The sequence below is a fragment of the Falco naumanni genome, chromosome 2, assembly GCF_017639655.2.
Source record: "Falco naumanni isolate bFalNau1 chromosome 2, bFalNau1.pat, whole genome shotgun sequence".
NCBI lineage: Eukaryota > Metazoa > Chordata > Aves > Falconiformes > Falconidae > Falco > Falco naumanni.
This window is the reverse complement of record NC_054055.1, coordinates 70,974,757-70,992,847: the sequence shown is the minus strand read 5'-3', so window position 1 is coordinate 70,992,847 and position 18,091 is coordinate 70,974,757. Positions and strand designations below refer to the sequence as shown.

At 43.6% G+C, this 18,091-nt stretch overlaps 1 protein-coding gene across 1 annotated transcript in view; it reads right to left on the bottom strand.

Moving 5' to 3' along the window:
- The window catches only part of AFF3 (AF4/FMR2 family member 3), a 280,973-nt gene that overhangs the window by 67,118 nt on the left and 195,764 nt on the right, over positions 1-18,091 (bottom strand). The window contains exon 9 of the mRNA XM_040584169.1: positions 12,106-12,146. Within this exon, the coding sequence (XP_040440103.1) occupies positions 12,106-12,146 (41 nt within the window). The remainder of the gene's footprint in view (positions 1-12,105; positions 12,147-18,091) is intronic.

Genomic DNA, 18,091 nt, shown 5'->3' with positions numbered 1-18,091 from the left:
CCACAGGACCTGGGAGGTGTTTGTATGAGGGGGGTTTGCACCAAGAAGTTTCAAACTGGAAAAATTGGTGTGCTTGTTATTAGGTTTAGCAGACTGGGAATCTGCCAGGCTTTTACAAAACTGCTCATTTTCTGAGTCTTAGTTCTTTTAGCTATTTATTTTTTTTAATTATTACTTTCGAGTGTAGGACAAGCTATATCTTATTATGTGAAAACAATAGAGTGAGAAGTTGGAAATTGCCAAGAAGCCTGGGAAAGACCAACATTCAGCTGAGATTTCATTCCATGTTTTCCTGTTGACCTCACAGGCTCTCAACACAAGAGCTCTGAGTACATTAAAGAAAGGCCATAGTCTCATTTGGTCCTGTGAACATTGGCAATATGTTATGGGGACAATATACGAGCTTGAAAGGGAAAAACCGCAGCAATGTCCCCATGCCCTGGAGGTTTTGTCTGGTGCAGTGCTGTTTAACCAGAGCACTGTGAGGTTTTAAATGGCCATATGAGATTTATAGTAGGTCATGACCAGATCTCTTTTCAGGGCAAAGTTTGAAAAGTCCATTTGTCTCAAAATTTGAAAAAAAGAGTCTGGTAATTCTCCAAGGTTTTTCCTCTTCCTTCAGGCAACTATTTTTGCCTGGCCAGAGTTCCTAAACCCTCCCCAAGAGCCCTTTTAATACGGGAAATATTGTCCTAGTGTCTGCTATCAAAGGAATAATACTGAGGATACAAATATTTGCAAACTCACTCTAGCTCCACATGATCAGTATCAAGCTTATTAAGTTTTAGAAAAAGGGACATCATGACCTTAAAAGAAGTGGCTTCGGAAATTAGGATTTGAGGCCATCATTAGCAGGGAAGAATAATGGTTATTGTGAGGAACTGAATGGAGAAGACTCAAGGTGCAGACAGAAATCCCTCATGTCCGGCTGATGGTGTAGCCACCCCCCTGTGGGGCTGGCAGCCTGGCAAGCCCTGCCTGGGTGGGTGGCCGTGCCAGCCCCCCACTGCTGCCCAGCTGGGCTACATTCCACCATGTGTCGGCAAAAGGATATACTGGTGTCCGTGGGGCTGCAAAACAAGACAATGTTGCTGCCCCCCTCCAGCTGCTTCTCCTGTGCAGCAGGGAGATAGGTTGTCCCCCTCGAATTATGGGGGCCACATCAACATTCCAGCAGTGGGTGGTGCTTTGGTAGCCTCTGCCAAGCTTTGCCCATGACACTGCCAGGCAGTGGGGCTTGCCTCCCACTGCGTGGCCCTGAGGTTGGTGGCAGCTGGAAGAGACTGGTGGGAGGTGAGGGTCCCGGAGAGGGCTCCAGGCACCCCAGTGAGGTGGTTTTGAAGAATGGAGAATGGGCAGACTGAACAAGCAAGACAGCAAGGCTCCATGAGGTGCAGCCAGAGAGCCAGCAACAGAGGCTCTGGGACAAGGTCCCTGTGGCAGACTTGGAGAGACAAAATCATGGAGATCTGGGGCTGAGTGGGGGAGATGCTAGTGATAGAGGCTCTGTGCCTGGTTTTCCTCTTTTCTCTCTAAAGGGGCTGTTGGAAGGAAGAAAAGGAAGATGGGAATGGCAACCAAAGTCCCATAGGGCTGCTGGGAGCCAGGCTCTAGCTGCCCCCTCACAAGTGCCTGCACCACCAGCAGCCATCACCTGCCCAGGTATGAAACAGCAGAGCCCTCCCCAGGTATGTGCAATGCCAGGCCTGCGCAGATCCTTGCAAAAGCATATTAAAGTGTCTTAAAGGATCATTGCAAAGCAAGAAATTCACTTGGCAGGTCTCTATGACTTTTCTGGGGTGATTTTTATCTGTTGTGTAAATCAGAATCATGGGATTCTTTAACCCTGCTTCCCTGTTTTTTTATTTGACAAACTGTTTGTCCATTTAAAGCAGTTATACTTGATTGTGACAGTAAATAATAAGTGAGGGCTATTTGTGAATTATTTGGCTGCCAGATTTCCACAGAGAAAGGCCTGTTCTCTTCTGTGTGAACGTGTGTGTAAGGGGCAGTCCCTCAGCATGAAGAAAAGTTTTGCGCCTGAGTCAAGAATGAAAAAGACATTTAAAATCTTCATAGCAATCTAATACAGAAGATACACTAGTATGCAAAGTAAATTTCATTAGGTATAAAATGCCTACCTTTAAAATACTTTTTTTTTTTTTTTTTTTTTTTTGCTAAAATGCCAGAAGATTGCATGTGTCATATTTAAATCATACCCCATGGAAAAATACCTAATTTAAGTAATTTCTATTTATTTCTGCCTTTCAAAATTATATCGTTTTCAGGTTACAAAAATGTAATGTCTGAACTTAGACACTTTACACCTAGTTTCAATCCAGACCTAATTTTACATCTCAGTTAAGAACACATGAGACCACACAGTCATAATATGTTCTGGCCCCTCTCTGACTGCCAAAAGGGCAGCCTATTATAAATAGAGTCCCTAAGAGAAGGTAAGTCTTCCATTTTGAGGAGGATTTCAAAATTTCATGCCATTCCAATTTGGAAAAAAGCTCTCCAATTCTGAATTTTTCCATGAAACAGAACCCCAAAAGAAAGTAGTAATAACGAAAAATAAAGCAGAAAATGTTTGTTTTGATAACTTGTAAAGAAAATGTCACCAGACAGATGTCCTAGAAATGCTGATTGAGCAAAAACCCTTGCAACTTTGGAAGGAAAATGAGCCATTTGAGATTTTGGGGCCTTGGTGAGCATCAAAGAATTTCCCATGGTTCAGGAACCTGAATATCTTCCCTGCAGCCCTAGTGGTCAGGTTGCCAGTGAGGGCTGGGGAAGCTGATAGACAGGCTGAGCTGATGTGGAACCGTAACTGAATCCTGATGTCTGAACTGCACAACAAGAGTGTTGCTTTAAAATAATTCACCTGTGCAACCTTTGGAAGTGCAGATAGGTAGCGATGTGGTTTTTAATTTCCAAAGAGATGAGGTCAGATCCTCAGTGGGTGAAAACTGGGGTAATGTGACTCAAATCAGTGAAGCTATTTTGTTTTGTACCGGTGAATAACTGGCCACTGAAGTTTAAAACAGAGTTCAAAGTCTAGTCAGTGTAAGGTAAGAATCATTTCTACTGTGTTCTGATCAGAACCATTGATGAACCACAAAGAGAATTATTGTGGGGCCCAAAACGTTAAAAACAATTACATGATTTAAGCTTTCATTTCATGCAGAAAAAAATCTCTCAATCTAACTAAACCAGAAATTTGTCATTTTTCTATTTACTTTTCACATTTACCATGAAAAAATGCTCCCTGCTGCCACAAACTACTTGGGTAAACCAAAAGGTTTATTGAAGCCAATTTGTCAGTGTTGGCAGGAAAGTGTATAAACATACCTCCTTTTCCTGATGTCTGCATGAAAGACTTTTCAGATGCATGGAAGAAGTACTCCTCTTTAACCAGCTCAAGCCCTACAGCAAGGTGTAACATTCCTTGTTTGCCAAAAACTCCCAACAATTTTAATTTGGCTTCTGGGTATATCAGGAATGTAGGGTCAAGTCCCTACTTTGGAAGCTCTGCAAGGCATAGAAAGTCTCTGCATGTGGCTTTGCTTCAGTATCTAGATTTCAAGGCACTGCACAGGAAGAAAGGAGGTTTGGGGGTTTTGTTTTTGTTTAATAGGAGGAAGGAAAGAAACAATTCCTTGTGTTGGATGGGACTTTTGCGATCCCTAGGATCTCCAGGATTCTGGGAGTAACACTGATATTGGTCTGTAATGGGGCTGTGGAAGAGTGTCCCCTTCACAGACTTTTCAAAAGGAATTTGGTTACAAGTACAGATGGTGATCATCCGGAGACTTAGACAGTACTTTTTTGGCCCAAAATAATGAGTAACCATGAGACAGCCTGTATATATCACCCAGCATGCACTGATTCTTTTTGACAGAGGAGGAAGACGAGAGCATTGCCAAAGGAATAAGAGTCTGGGAGGACACAAAAATAGTTTTGTGAATCTGATCCTTTTCTCAGAAAGTTCTGGATACGAGTATTTTCAAAGGCTTTCTTAGCTAAAGACTTGTCTAGAGGTACTACCAAACATGCCTGAAACCTTTCAGCTGCAATATTTTTCAAGGTAGAGCATTTGTATGAGATTTGGTGGATCACACTGAGCTATAAGACCCTACTGGACAGCTGCTGCACCTTTACACCAGCATATGTGAAATAGCCACATGAGAAACTGCTCTTCCATCCTGAGACCTCTGTCAGATTTCACAGATATTCTAGTTTTTCTCTGGGAGGAAACCCAGGCTGTTCAAAGATCACACATTTTCTTTCACTGAAATGCAAGAAACCGAGAACAGTGTGAATCCTTCCTCAATGGCAGAATAAGACCAACTCTTCTCCAAGAAGAGAAGAAAGGATAAAAGTTTTCCTGCAACATACATCAAAACTGAGGCAGTCATGGAAAAAAGGAGACATCTGGATGGGACTGCGTAGGGGAGCACAGTATCTCAGACCATGACAATGTGATCTCCCTGCAGGAGCATCTCACGAGGGAATCACAGGGCACCTCTTTCTTTGTACATCCTCACACTCTTTTTTGCCTGCAAAGAAACTGGCCACAGTTCTGCTTCTGTGTAGTGTCCTCTTCACCTCTCGAATTGTAAAGGGCCAGCCAAAGTACAGACAATGTGTTGTCTGCACAGAAGCCTCATGAAGACACGGTGCTGAGGAGTCCTTTGCCCACCCTGGGCACAAGCACAGCTCTTCTGTGGGACTGGCCTCCTGCAGAACGTGCCCCAAGCAAACCAAGGCACCCCTGTCCTTTTTGCCTCTGCTGTTGCCAGGGTCAGAACAAAACCAAGAGCCAGGAGAAAATGCTCTCGAAGCTAAAATTAAAAAAAATACATAGGGCAGTAGGCAGATAGCCTTACCAGTGACAAAGGCAAACCCAGAAGTTCAGCTGGGATTTCTAAACCACCTTTGCAAGAAGGCAGGGAAAACTGACTGGAGTGAGCATGTCATCCACGGAGCCGATGCCAGAAAACACTGTTGTGCCTGGCTGATTACTGGGCGATTAAAGCTTGAAGGGGGATCTCCTTCCATCTGCTGCACGGACTGCTGCCTCACTGAAAGGGAACTGAAATTTCTCCTTTGCGTTGCCTCACCTGCTCTGGAGACTCCCTGAGCTGCAGCTAGGACACGATTTACAAACACACAAGGGTCAAAAGTCCCAAGCTAACATCATGTAACTGGACGAGGCTGAGGTGCTGCTGCTTGCTATGAATTTTCAGCTTTTCTTAAAATAAGGTGGTAATGAAAGTGTGGTGAATTGTGCGAACAGCGTGGTCCCTGGTTTCCTGCTATTGCTGCTGGGTAAACCTCAGCTCCCTTTTGTCAGACTGCTGGGAAATAGATACAAATGTATTTATAAGATTTCATTTTTGCAGCATAGTACTAAAAATAGCACAATACATCATTCATAGTATAGGTCTCTCTATTCTCTTATCCTACTGCTGAAATAAGAAAGGCATAATGTTATCAACTAACTGTCCTCCTACCTCTTCCAATAAAGCAAGTTTTAGCTACCGGAGTCACTATCAAGGTTAAAATCCCCTTTGTTTTAAAACATGTTCATTGCCTAGGGGGACTGTCATTGCCCAAAGGGAGCATAATGTTCAAGACTCATTGAAATACCATAAGTATTATCAATAATAAGGAAAACAGAATTCACTAACAAATTCAGTGCCTATAGCTATGTACTCATGATACATGGGAGTGGTGTTCGCAGCATCAATTCAACAATACTTTAAGACAGCTCTCCCTTGACCCACGCTGATGAAGATGGACAGACAGGTTAGACAAGATTATGCCTCCAAGGGTCATAAAAATGTAGAAGTTTCCCAACTGCAAACTGATTTTTCAAAGACAAATTACGTGCACAATTTAACTGGATGGCCATTTATGCCTTCCAGGTTTCATATTGTTAATGTTTGCTTCCTCCTGAATTTTTGCTGTTACTTTTTTTTTTTTTTTTTGCTGTTATTTGTAATCTCACTTTTTTTTTTTGCCTCAGATACACACATTAAAAAAACACTCTCACACTTCTTGTCCTATATGATTTATTCCCAAGAAATTAAATTACATTTTTATAAGCCTGTGTTACTGCAAATGATAGTTGAAGATTTGCTGAAAAAATTAATTCCTGATCTGTTGCTGTGAAGCGTCCTCGCTAGCACTGTACTGACTCTGTCTTTCAAAACCAGATGGAAGCAGTCCAACGGTATGATTAACTTCTTAGTCCCTGCAATTTCCTATTGCTCTACTTGCCCTAGATTTCAGGATTGACCTCCCGCTTCACTGCAAAATGCACAGTTGCTCAGTTTGATAAATCACATGAATACTTTTTTGATCACAGTTATCTACTGTTTACTACATACCCAGTGAGGTTAATCATATGCTGAGGCACTTCATATGCTGCACACATATACGCTCTTCTTCCCAATAGCACTTTGCATATTCTTCATGCTGCCAGCCAGCAATGGGACCTGTTTTCTCCTTACTAATATATGAAAGACCACAGACCTGCACCTTGTCTCTTTTCCCCTCCACATTAATTCTGTAATTATCCACACACTGATTCTTAAAAGATCTAGCAAGCCAAAGAAAATACATGAGAAATTACCAGTCAGACCTTTCTTTTAGCAGATAGATATTTTTCAAAATGCAAATGTTTCTGGGAACTAGAACCAATTGTCTCCCCCCAGATATCTTTGGGAATGCATTGAGAATGCATGGGCTTGCCAGTAGGGAGGTAGGAAATGTTTGGCTGTCATAATAGCAAAATGCCATCACTTCCTTGAAGAAACAAAAGCATCTTAACTTTTTTTTCTTTCTCTAAACATCAAGGATTTTCAGTATTTAGTATCGCTAGCTAGGGCTCAAAATAGTTACAATTCCCTGGGACAGCTCTGCTCCACCTTCTCACACAGCATTGCAATACATCCAAATCATGTCTCCGGTGCTATGGTAGAACAAATGTAAACAAACACCAGCAACAGTCAAGGTATGGGAAAACATCCAACAGCAAAACGATGAGTGCTACAGATCTTGCTCACAAATTAAATAAAGGAAAATGGAGTCCCAGTTTTACAGAGGTATCTATTCCTTTTCATTCCAAGCCTTCTACACAGGCTTTTCTTTTAAAGCCCCTTTTTGCTAATTCACAACAGTCTCCAATACTGGAAATCGTATCCTATATACAACAAGTACCATTACTCTTGCTTCTTCAAGTTCTGTAACTAGAGGGCTGAAAAAATCTAGACCACTTCTAGCAGCAGTCTCCCTTTGCTACTCTGTACTGTATGGGAGGGCTGCAGCTGTGGGACACCAGCATTTCCAAACAGCCAAGCTTTCACGTAAGGCATAAATGATACAAATCCGTATCCCCTGTCAGAGGTATTATCTTTTTACTCTCAAAGATAATCCAGAAAGTTTAAGCAATGTGCTAATGCTGTGAGAGCCATGTGTTTGTTTGCATGGCAGTGAACACCGTGTGTGTACGCTCTTCTCCAGCCAACTTATGACTCCTGTGGAGTCCATGATCTCAGTTCCATCATTCTCTGCTGGGACTCAGATCAGCTGTCCTGAGCCAAGGCTTGCCCTCGGCTGTCACTGATTACACAGACCCATCACAGGAAGCCTTTCTGGCCAGCCAGCTAGCTGAGTCACTCTACTGATAAGCTGACCATGTAGTTTCTCATGTGGAGGACTCTCACAGTGTGAAAGGCGATGTTATCGAAAAACTCCATCCAATGCAAACATAAATATGCGACTGACATGAAGCACATGAGTATTTTTGCTAGCTGCCACTGAGCTATTTACTTACTTTAGGGTATAAGAAGTTTAACTGCTTCACTTAATCACAGCTCAAGCAGATACTTGAGAACAAGAAATCTTTGGCTCCGTCCACTCAAAGTTTTAAGGCTGCTTGGACGGCTGCCTTCCCTGTTTTAAGTGATCTATTAGAAGTCTAAATTGCCTCCTATTGTTGCCCTAATACTTTGCAGGCAGTCCCTCCCCAGGCCACCTAACCCAAATGGTGTATCTCAGTGTGGCTTTGTCTGAAGGAGAAGAGCCACGCTACAGAACCCACTGGACTAATCATCGATCCTGTGGCTGCTTACACTATCAGGGGAAGGGACTGGATTGTTGCAGGTCAACCTTTTCTGTTTGCTTTTCCTTGCAGCTGAGAGCTAAATGTGTGCGCACACCCACAAGAGGCAGTGCAGCAGCACCTCTGCTGGTGAACACCTCTCTCCCCACAGATGTGGGGCTCTGCTGCTTCTCACAACCTGCCACTCAGCTCCCCAAACCCTTCATCGCCCTGGTGGGCAAGGGGAAAATTTGTTTGCCTTTTGAGATCTTGAGTGCAACTGGCCAGTCCCATTAGGGTAAACCAGCTCATGCCTGGCACAGCCTGAGTTTTGATGTCCTGACCGTGACCAGATAAGGATGGACAAGGCATGGTCATGTGGAAATGCAAAGTACTACCCCTTCTGCCCGACAGGAAGACAGACCAAAGCTGAGACAGGCTGTGTAGCTTACCAACCGTCATGAAAGGGGCTTATCTACACTGCCAAATGGATGTTACTGTTGAGATGCCTTGTCTATCAACAGTGCAAGGTGGTAAATCATAGCCTGCACTTAACAGTTCAGGTTTGAGCAAAACATATATACTAACCAGGTGCTGAGCATAAGCTAGCATGTTGGACTTTTTACAGGACTTATCAGCTGGGATGGGCAGGCTTGCCAGCACAGCCATATGGCTGCCAGGCTGAGTGGGTTCAGCTCTCCCTCTGCCTGATGTGCTGGCACTGAGGTTTGTACGGCAGCAGAGTCTGCCCGCACGCTCCAGCATTAAGTACACAGAAAGGAGGATAGACTGTAATTGTGAATTAAGCATGTCTCCTAAGTACCACTGGAGCACTGCAGTGAACGAGTTATCTTTTCCCTATTACAACGAGAGGAAATTCAGCGGTGGTACAATGTTTTCCTCTAAATGTTCAAAACTCTTCGGCAGACCTGCTTGGCTTACACTACAGCCCAGAGAAATAAAAGCAGCTAAGGGAATAAAAGTGCCCTAGGACCACTGTAAATCTTTACTTCATGGAAAATCTTATCTTGCACATGAATATGAGCTGTGAGTAAATTTAATGTGTGGATTAAGTACTGTGCGGTCTCCCTCATGGTGGGCTTTTCAGCCTAAAAAGAACAAAAGAATAATAATGAGTGTTGTGTTTGGGTATGATTACAAACAGCTGTAATTTACAGCTGGACATTCTCCATTGCAAATGTATCCAGCAAGCAAGTGCTTCTGGGTTAGTGGAACAGACTGCAAAAAATTAGCTTTTAACTTCAGCCTTAAGGTCAGAGTTCTGGGACCATGGGAGTCGATAATAAAATCTATTTAGCTCAGCGGGATTAAGCAGGTTTAAGACCTGGCTTAACCACACTGCTTACTGTTAAATAACAACAGAGCACACTGAATATTTTAGTTACAGACATTTTTCTTCATTTGAAAGCTGTTCAGGCAGTGGATACGAGAGTCAGACAATTGAAGACTTGCTTGCACTTTATCATTAAGGTATATGAGTTAAGTTCTTGCTATTCTCTGTCCCAGAAACTGAGCAATCTGTATAGTTAGACCACTTTACTGAAGAGCACAATAAAATTAAAACCAAGCTGTGCTGTATAAACACAGAGGGTTTTTCATGAGAGAATGAAAAGCTAATGGGGCCAGTGCATCTTTCCTGACAAAATAGTTGGTGCATGTGCAGAGCAACCTGTCTTCTGGAAGCAGAAAAGCTGTTTCAGTCAAGCTTCTGGGTCACTAATCTTTGTGTTTGCACATAAATCTGCTGGGGGTTACTGTGTCATTCTGAAAACAAGACTCAGTGCAATACACTAAAGAAATCAATGGCTACAGGTTTAAAAACTCTTCCCCAACCCCACCTCCCTTCAGTTTAGCGAACTGTTACCTTTTTAATAGAACCTGAAAGCAAAAAATGCAACAACTGCTGGAGAATATATATATATATTAAAAAAAAAAAAAAGATGGGCAAAATTACTGAGAGCTTTATTTAAGCTGCCATCTCCCTTGACGCTGGGAAGTGCTGGTGTATGACCAGGAGCTGTTAGTTGCTACTGGGACACAAGTAATGAGCAGCACTATCAGAGGCATCCTCACTTTAGCCAAGACTAGACAGAAACTGCTGTCACAGTGTGGGATTTTGGCCCACTGCCCTCCCATTCACTCGCTGCAGTGAGGTTATGGGAGGCAGCCCCGCAGGGTACACCCACAGCCTTGCCAGCACCCCTCTAGAAGGAGAGGAGGGTGCCCGGCAGCTGATGCTTGCAGAGCAGATGAGAAAGCTGTAGCCCTCGGGCATGCTTTTAAGGGCAGAGAGGGGAATATCTGCTTATAAATAGTAAATCTAAGGCGTGAAGGGCAACATTTAAGCCCTTTTTCCCTGAGGGTGAGGGCAGCCTGTGCCCAGCTCCCTAGGTAGGGACCATCTGTCCATCATTGCCACTTCTCTTTCTAGGGAGACAGAAAGTGCACTGCAGGGTTTGGAGCTTGTGAACTACCTCCGGGGGCACTTCTGCAGGAATGTTCCTTATTCAGCCCAGGGGAAGAATGCTGTAAAAAAAGCCCCCGTGTTTCCTTTGGTCACTGTATTGTCCCCACGAAGTCCAAAAGCTGTTTTGCCTCAGGGGCGAGCTTGCCCACCTCCAGGGAGAGGGGCATAACGCTGATTCTGACTTTGACTCCTCTTTCTTTTGGCATTTGTCCTAGTTACAGCAAATACTTGTGTACCCTCCAACTGTACCAGAGATTTCACCAGCATCCCCTACATTTCACTCGGGAATTTTTTAACTTGGGGGGGGGGGGGGGGGGGGGGGGGGGGGGAAGGGGGAGGGGCAGGGAAAGAATTCTAAACAAAACGGTGTTTGTAAACGTGTGTGTGGGGGGGAAGGTCGATAATTTTGGTGGTCTTAGCCTCTGAGCAGAGAGAAATGTTATTCATCCATGCACAACATATAATTCAGCCTAAGTGACAGGCTCAGCTCTGGAGAAATCCTGGCCTGAACTGGCTTCCAGAGTCAATTACCGCTTATTCCCAGGGAGGCGGGGGGCAGGGGGCCAGACAGAGCAGAGGGGGCTGCCAACAAGGCATGGGGAAATTTACTCTGTGTCAGCCTGCATGACACAGTACCTCATTTGTGGATAAATGTAAATCTGCTAGTTCTTTTTCACAGGCACTAAAATGTACAGTCTCTCCTCCCCCTTCCCTCCCCCCGTTCCCAAAACTGGAAAAGAAATCAGGACTGTCTTAGAAAGCTACCTTATATTTCAATCAATCCTCTTTCATAAAAGTCATTTAAGGTAAATACCTGTGCAGATCTATGGCCCAACTATAACATTTACTATGGCCCAAATCCTGAATTCCTCACTTGGGCAAGTTTCCCATTGAAGTTAATGGATTTTTGCTTGAAAAAGAACTGAGTAAAACCTGAACACTGTCTAAGGATTTGGTCCCCTGCTTATCTGCCTGGAGCACTGCTGCAGTTCCAGAAGAAGTGAAAAAATGAATTAAATTCCTTCAAAATACCAATCCCTCAAAACTTAAGAGGTAAAAAAGGGCATTGTTTTTGTGCATAAAACGTACAGAGGATCTCATCAAAAGAAGAGTAATTCCCAGGGAAAGGATTTGGAAAAAGTCAAAAGAGAATATCTCAGAATAAATGAAGTACTTATTGCTGAAAAATGAGCTCAGATATATCTCAGCAAACTCTAAAGCTCAGAATTTACTGCATCATTCATGCCTTCTCCAGTAAGTTTCTTATCTCTCGTTTGGTATCACAACAAGGGATTCTGCATACTCTGTATGAAATACAACAAGACTGTGATTTTTGCAGTAATAAACTCTACACATGCATGACAAATCCAAGCATGCAAAATGTTTAACATCCCAGTTCACAGATACTTTGGGGACAAAATCCGATTATGAGTTATATGCCACAATAAATAGGGCTCAACGTTTCATAAAGCAATTTATAGTTCATAAAAATGACAAAATGTACCTGTCAGATAGAACGCGGAGAGCAGATCTCTGTGCTGCCTGCTGGAAGAAAGGGCAGAGATGTTTATTTTATATTCTGACTTGAAAATTACGAGCACAATCAACACTTTAAAAAATGCGTTACACACATTTTTGTCACGTGTCCAAAATGTTAAAGTACGAGCAAAGTAGCGGAGAGTCTATAGTCAAATAGACATTCCAGCCTAGCAAATGTAAGAACGCTTTGTTAAGTATGCCATAAACCAGAAGACTGTCAAAGCACCGCACGGTATCTGAGGTCTGAACTACTCTATTTAGATGATTTTTTCTGCAGGTCCCTGAAAACTCAGCAGGGCTCGGTTCTCTGCCTTCCCCTGTCCCCGCTTCTGCACTCCCACTCCCTCTCCTTTACCATTAGTCTCCTCCCATTCTTCCACAGAAACAAACATCACATATTTGGTTCCTTTTACGATGAAGCCCGTAGCTATAATTATAAATTTTGCAAAGCTTGCCAGAGCTGCTGCAGACTTTTCATGAGCACTGCCATATTAATCTGCTGGCAACTTTTAACTACACAGTACAGGATTGACCTGTTGCTGGTTTGCTGCTCAGTTTTTGCCTAGTACAACTCTTTGGATGGGGTGGGGAAGCATGGTGCTTGTTCTTGTGTTAACCGGCAGGTCTGGGAATAGAAATTGTAGCCTCTCAAGTTTAATAGGACTCCCAAGCCTATCCCTGAGCTAGTTTGCCACTTTATTATTATTATTCTTTCCTCTCCTTCAATCACTTCAAGTGGTGTGATTCATGGCTTTGGCGCAGTAACCAGCTGCTAAGCAAAGATGAAATCCATAATGTTTTGAAAATCTACTTTGAAGCCTCCATTCTACTTGGAGATGCCCAAAGTGTCCCCTTCCCAGCTGTACCTGTCCAGGCTGTGCCTCACCTGACACAAGGGGACACAAAGCGAAGCAGTATGGAGAGTCAAGGGGCAGGGAATTAAATGTCAATTTTCTCTTTGCAGTTACCAGTAAATACGTTTTGAAACTATTCTCCCTGGCTTCTCAGGCTGCTGGGGGCTGCATCCCTATTCCTCAACAAGCCACACAGCTTGCAGGCACCCTGCTCGGCACCGGAGAGCATGGAGGTAACCCTTCTGTCTAGGCAAGATGCTGCAGACAGACTGCAAAGAAAAACTTGATAAAACCTGACCTGCAGTTGCAGTTATGGAGCATTTCACAGAAAGGTGTGAAAAGGTACTCTGAGTGGATCCCTGCAGATCTGGTAGGAGTGCAGAAATGCTTTGGGAAGAGTTTCTACTTGATTTTGGAAGCAGGATTTCTGCTTTGAAAACTTTCTGGAATAACTTGTGCTTGCTGGATTCCCCAAGGAGAAGTAGTTTGCCGTGTATCACACACCAGATTGTCAGAAGACAAGGTGGCATGGCTCACCATGGAGGGTTTCTCCTCAGCGTTGACTTTCTGTAGTGGGCAGAGAACCCGTGGGAAGGGCTGGGAAGGTCCCAGCAGCTCAGTGGGAATGTGCCCATGGCATGAACATGCTGTTTTTAGTGTTAGGAAAATAATATGGGGAGTCTGGTATTTTTTACTGTGTCCAGTAGGTCATCCTATTTGCATGTTCCTCGGATGCAACACCACCACCCAGGCCACCCAGGCCACTGGATACAGGGCAGGCCTGGAGGGGAACAGCTGCTCCCCGGCCCAGCGGGCCGGCACCATTTTCACTCTCTCCTCTGCAAGGGGCTCATTACGACAATTTCATCCCACCTCTTGCACACAAACACAGGAAAGACCCAAACCTCATGTTTAAGAATGTTTTGTGGCTTAATCTCTTCTTTAATGCCCCAGGCCAAGGCAAATTCATCTCCTCCCATGCCTAATCACCCTCACTGTCAGCAAGCTTACGTCCATTTTGAAGTTTCAAGACGCCCAGCTTTGATGCTGAGGCCTGTGCTGTGTTGTGCCTTTGCCTGCAAAACTCAGGAGCCTCCTGTCACTGTCAGAGCCCTTTTTTGTGGCCAGGCTGTGCAGCCACCATTCAGGTCACCTCTCCTTCTCTCCTGCCAGCAGCCAGGGCCAGCCTTCCCCTCACGAGTGGCCACTACATGGCAGTGCTGTTTAAGCCACTTCTAACATTTCCCACCCTTGGCTCAGGCCACCACAGGTGCTCATGTGGTTGTGCAATGCAACAGGTTGGAAAACTGATCCAGCTGAAAAATAACACTTTGCCTTCTGGTCTTTTTTTTTTTTTTTTTTTTTTTTTTCCCTCTCTTTCTTTTCCCCAGGTTATTTGTGACCTGGATCCCTTTTCTGACCTACTTCCCCAGGGAGAGGGTGTGACATAGCAGGTGGGAATGGGAACACAGCTGAGACCTTTGCTGCTGAGATAAAGGCATGTCCACTGGCGAGGCTGCTTTCACCTCAGTCACTCTCAGTCTCTTCTGGGGGGCTGCAGAACATTCCCGGAGCAAGGTATACGGTGGCTGCCGCAGCCAGAAGGCACTGAAGGAGGCAGGCTGCTCTGTAGCCACAGGCCTTACGGACATTACAGACAGCTCAAGAAAGCAAACATGGACTTTGATGACACTAAAAGCCCCTGGCATGGGGATGTGGGGTGTGTATCTCTCTCGCATTCCCCTAAAATCTCTAACTTTGAAAGAGGGAGAAGGGCTGGCTACTTTTTCTTCCAGTCTTGATGGAAGCTGCCCTCAGGAGGAAGAGGAGAGGACTCGTGCCTGGGCCTGTGTGGTGTGCTAACTGAGCCTGGCCATGCGGCGTTGGACTGCAGCCTCGAGTGCCAGTCTTCAAAAGCCGTCTTGGTACATGCAGTTGCTGACAGCTTTGAAAAGGAGACCCCTTCTGGGCAAGAAAGCAGGTTCAGATGACAAACAGGGCAGCAGAGAGAAATGTACAAGTGCTTGTCAGTGAGATCATTCTACTTTTTCAATTAGCTTCTCATTTAAAGTTCTTTAATAAACATCCTTCTTCACCAGGACGCAATGCAGATTGTGTGGGGCACCTCACTCTTTGCTTGGTGGTGGCACAATCTGTAAATGAGACTATTGATTTCTTTCTTACACTGTCTGAAAATACAGCCCTGTTTGATTGCATAGCTGTGTGACCCCCTGAGTTGGTAATGGCCCCATTTCTAAATGATGGGGGAATAAGATCCAGTCACAAGTTTATTCTTCCTCCCTGGAGAAACAGATCTATTGCCTGCAATGAAAGGCAGTTAGGAACTATCCGGCAATTTTAATTCTAGCCTATATTGCTCCCCTCTCCTGGAGAAAGTGAGCTGTTGTAATTAAAGGTAGTTAGCAGTTCCCTAGCAAATATAAATACTTGCAGCCACTAATTACAGTCTGCTCTCTTGTTCCCCTGCTAGAGGACTGGGCTGCTCAACTTAGGGGGAAATATCTGCCCTTGCTTCTTGCTAACAGTTTTTTTGTGACCCCATTCAAACTCATTCATGAATCCCCATGGAGGGTCATGACCCATAGTTTGAGAAACTCCTGGCTATAGAAACAGCTTTCTGTGATTTATTATGTTTCTAATATGCTGGTATTATCTATGTAACAATGTAAGCAAAAGGGTGGTACTTAGTATCATATACTGCCTGCACGACCATTTTTTTAATAGTTTGATTTTGATTGTGCTATTTAATTTGCATTTTATTTTACATCATTAACAACTTTACTGAGGCCAACTCATCATCCATCAAGAAAGATAAGAATATGTTCTACAGTCTTTATTATTCCTGGAAGTAAGTGACTATACTAGTTATAGAAATTAGGGATAAGAAATAACTTTGAAGTTTGGTATTGCTGACAGAATTTAAAGGACAGAATTTAAAGATCTCCAAGACTTACCGATAAAAAGTGCTTCATGAGAAGCTTAATATTCTCTTGATAAGTGATTGAGTGTTTTAACCAGTAATTAGTATAATCCTGGATTTGCAGTCCTTGGAATCAGTGGGGTTACTGGTGGAGGAAGGTTTTCCTCAATAAGAACATGGATATTGGGAGGCCAACTCACTATATAATAACTTTAATGATGAGTAGGAAGCAGGGAAGGGGAAAACATAATCACTTAGGTGACTCAGCTATTTGGGCCAGAGAAACAAACCACAGTAAATGAGATTAATTACCCTGTTTCACTACATCAGGAATTGCAAATTACGGGATACCAGCTGGTTAGACTTCTTCGACCCCCACGTGAGTTGGTTACAGATACGTTTAGGGCAGAGTTTCATTGATCTGCCTATAGTTCATTAATCATTCATGAAAGATTCTAGATGTACCCCAAGACTACTGGGACAAAACAAGTATTCAGCCAGCAGTAATCATGGTCGGGTTCTCAGTCTCCGGAGACTGCACCTCCTTTCTCCATCCTTTACTGCAATGAGCCAGAGCTTGGGAACATAATCAGCAAATATTCAGGTTTCAGTGTGTGTTAAACGAGCTACCAAAATTACTTGAAGTGTCACAAGTTGCAGTCTGTTGTTGGAGGGAAATCAAAGAGGAAATTAAATACTTTCATTGTAATTGGGACTGAGCAATGAGCTAGCTCATTGTAATTGGGACTGAGCAGTGAGCAGAACAGGTTGAATACAGCTGGATACAGCTGAGTACAGCTGAATAGAGCTGAATTGAGCTGGAGATAACAAGAGTGTCAAGAGTGCTCCCCAGAAATCCCTGCTGTGGGGTTTGGTTTTGTTTGGTTGTTTTTCTTTCCTTCTTTCTTTTCTTTTCTTTTATTTTTTTTTGTTTGTTTTGTTTTGTTTGTTTTCTTTTAAAAATCTGTTTGGAACAGAATGGTTCATAAACTGCTGGGCTTGCAGACATTTTCGGATAAGAAGTAAATGAGAACTACTCAAGTGTTCTGCTGGGCTTGGAAAAGTGTTTTGGAGACACTGCAGGCTGGCTGTGGATGCATTTTCCTATAGCTTATCCACAGCACACTTTGGCAAGTAGAAGCCAATAAATTGACCACTAGCAGCTTCAAATATTTTGCTTTCCATTCTTCCTGTCCTATGGATTCATCACTGTTATCGCGAAAGAGCTCAGTTACACAATTGTATGGGCTTACACCAGTTATACCAGAGACTTCACTCAGATGATGCAGGTGTACACAAGGTGAGAATTTGAACCATTTCTTTGGTGACAGTGTAACAATATGTACTACCTGTGCATGAGTAAATTGCATTGCTTCCAGAGCGTCTTGTTTGCCTTTCTCTTGGTGGTAGGTGTTGCCCTGGAACTGAGCAGTGACCTGTTTATGCTCTAAGTCAGCATCTCCCATATCAGCAACCACCCAGAATGCTGAATGTCACCCTGTATTGGACAGCAGTTAGTGAGCTGTGGATGCACTTTTTTCAAGCCAGGGGTAAAGAAAGATGTCACTACTATATACTGCCATTTGGGAACCAGACCAGAACAAATACTTGTATATCTGTCTTCTTTCACATTTCACTCTTCATATGTCTTCCATGTTGATTCTGTGTTAATTTCCCACAATTTTGTTTGGTTTTAGCTTAAATGTGATTTATTCCTAAACTAGTGAAGCTAGGAAGAAAATTTTGTGAAGGGCACAACCTGACTGCATGCCATAAGGACATGTGGCCATAAGGCCACAGGACTGTCCAGGGGTGGTTTTGTTTTTTTTCTGCTTCGGATCTGGGAGCTGTTATGGACCTAGTGTAAAACTTCTGGATAATCCTGTTGTGATGAACCCACCTCAGTTCAACCACATGCACAATTTTTCACCTTCTGTGTTAAAATGTGAGTTTAGTCCAACTCTGTTTATAGGCACCTTCTTGTACTAGAAGTTACACTTTTGCCTGTAAGATAGAGCTGACTTCCAGCCTCACAGCTTCTCTCCCCATGCAGGTGTTTATAGACCGTGATCAAGCCAGTCGCCAGCCCTGCTTCAGACAAGCTCAGGTCATTGCACAGATCTCTTTCACTCCAATGTTCTCTCCCCCATCTTGAA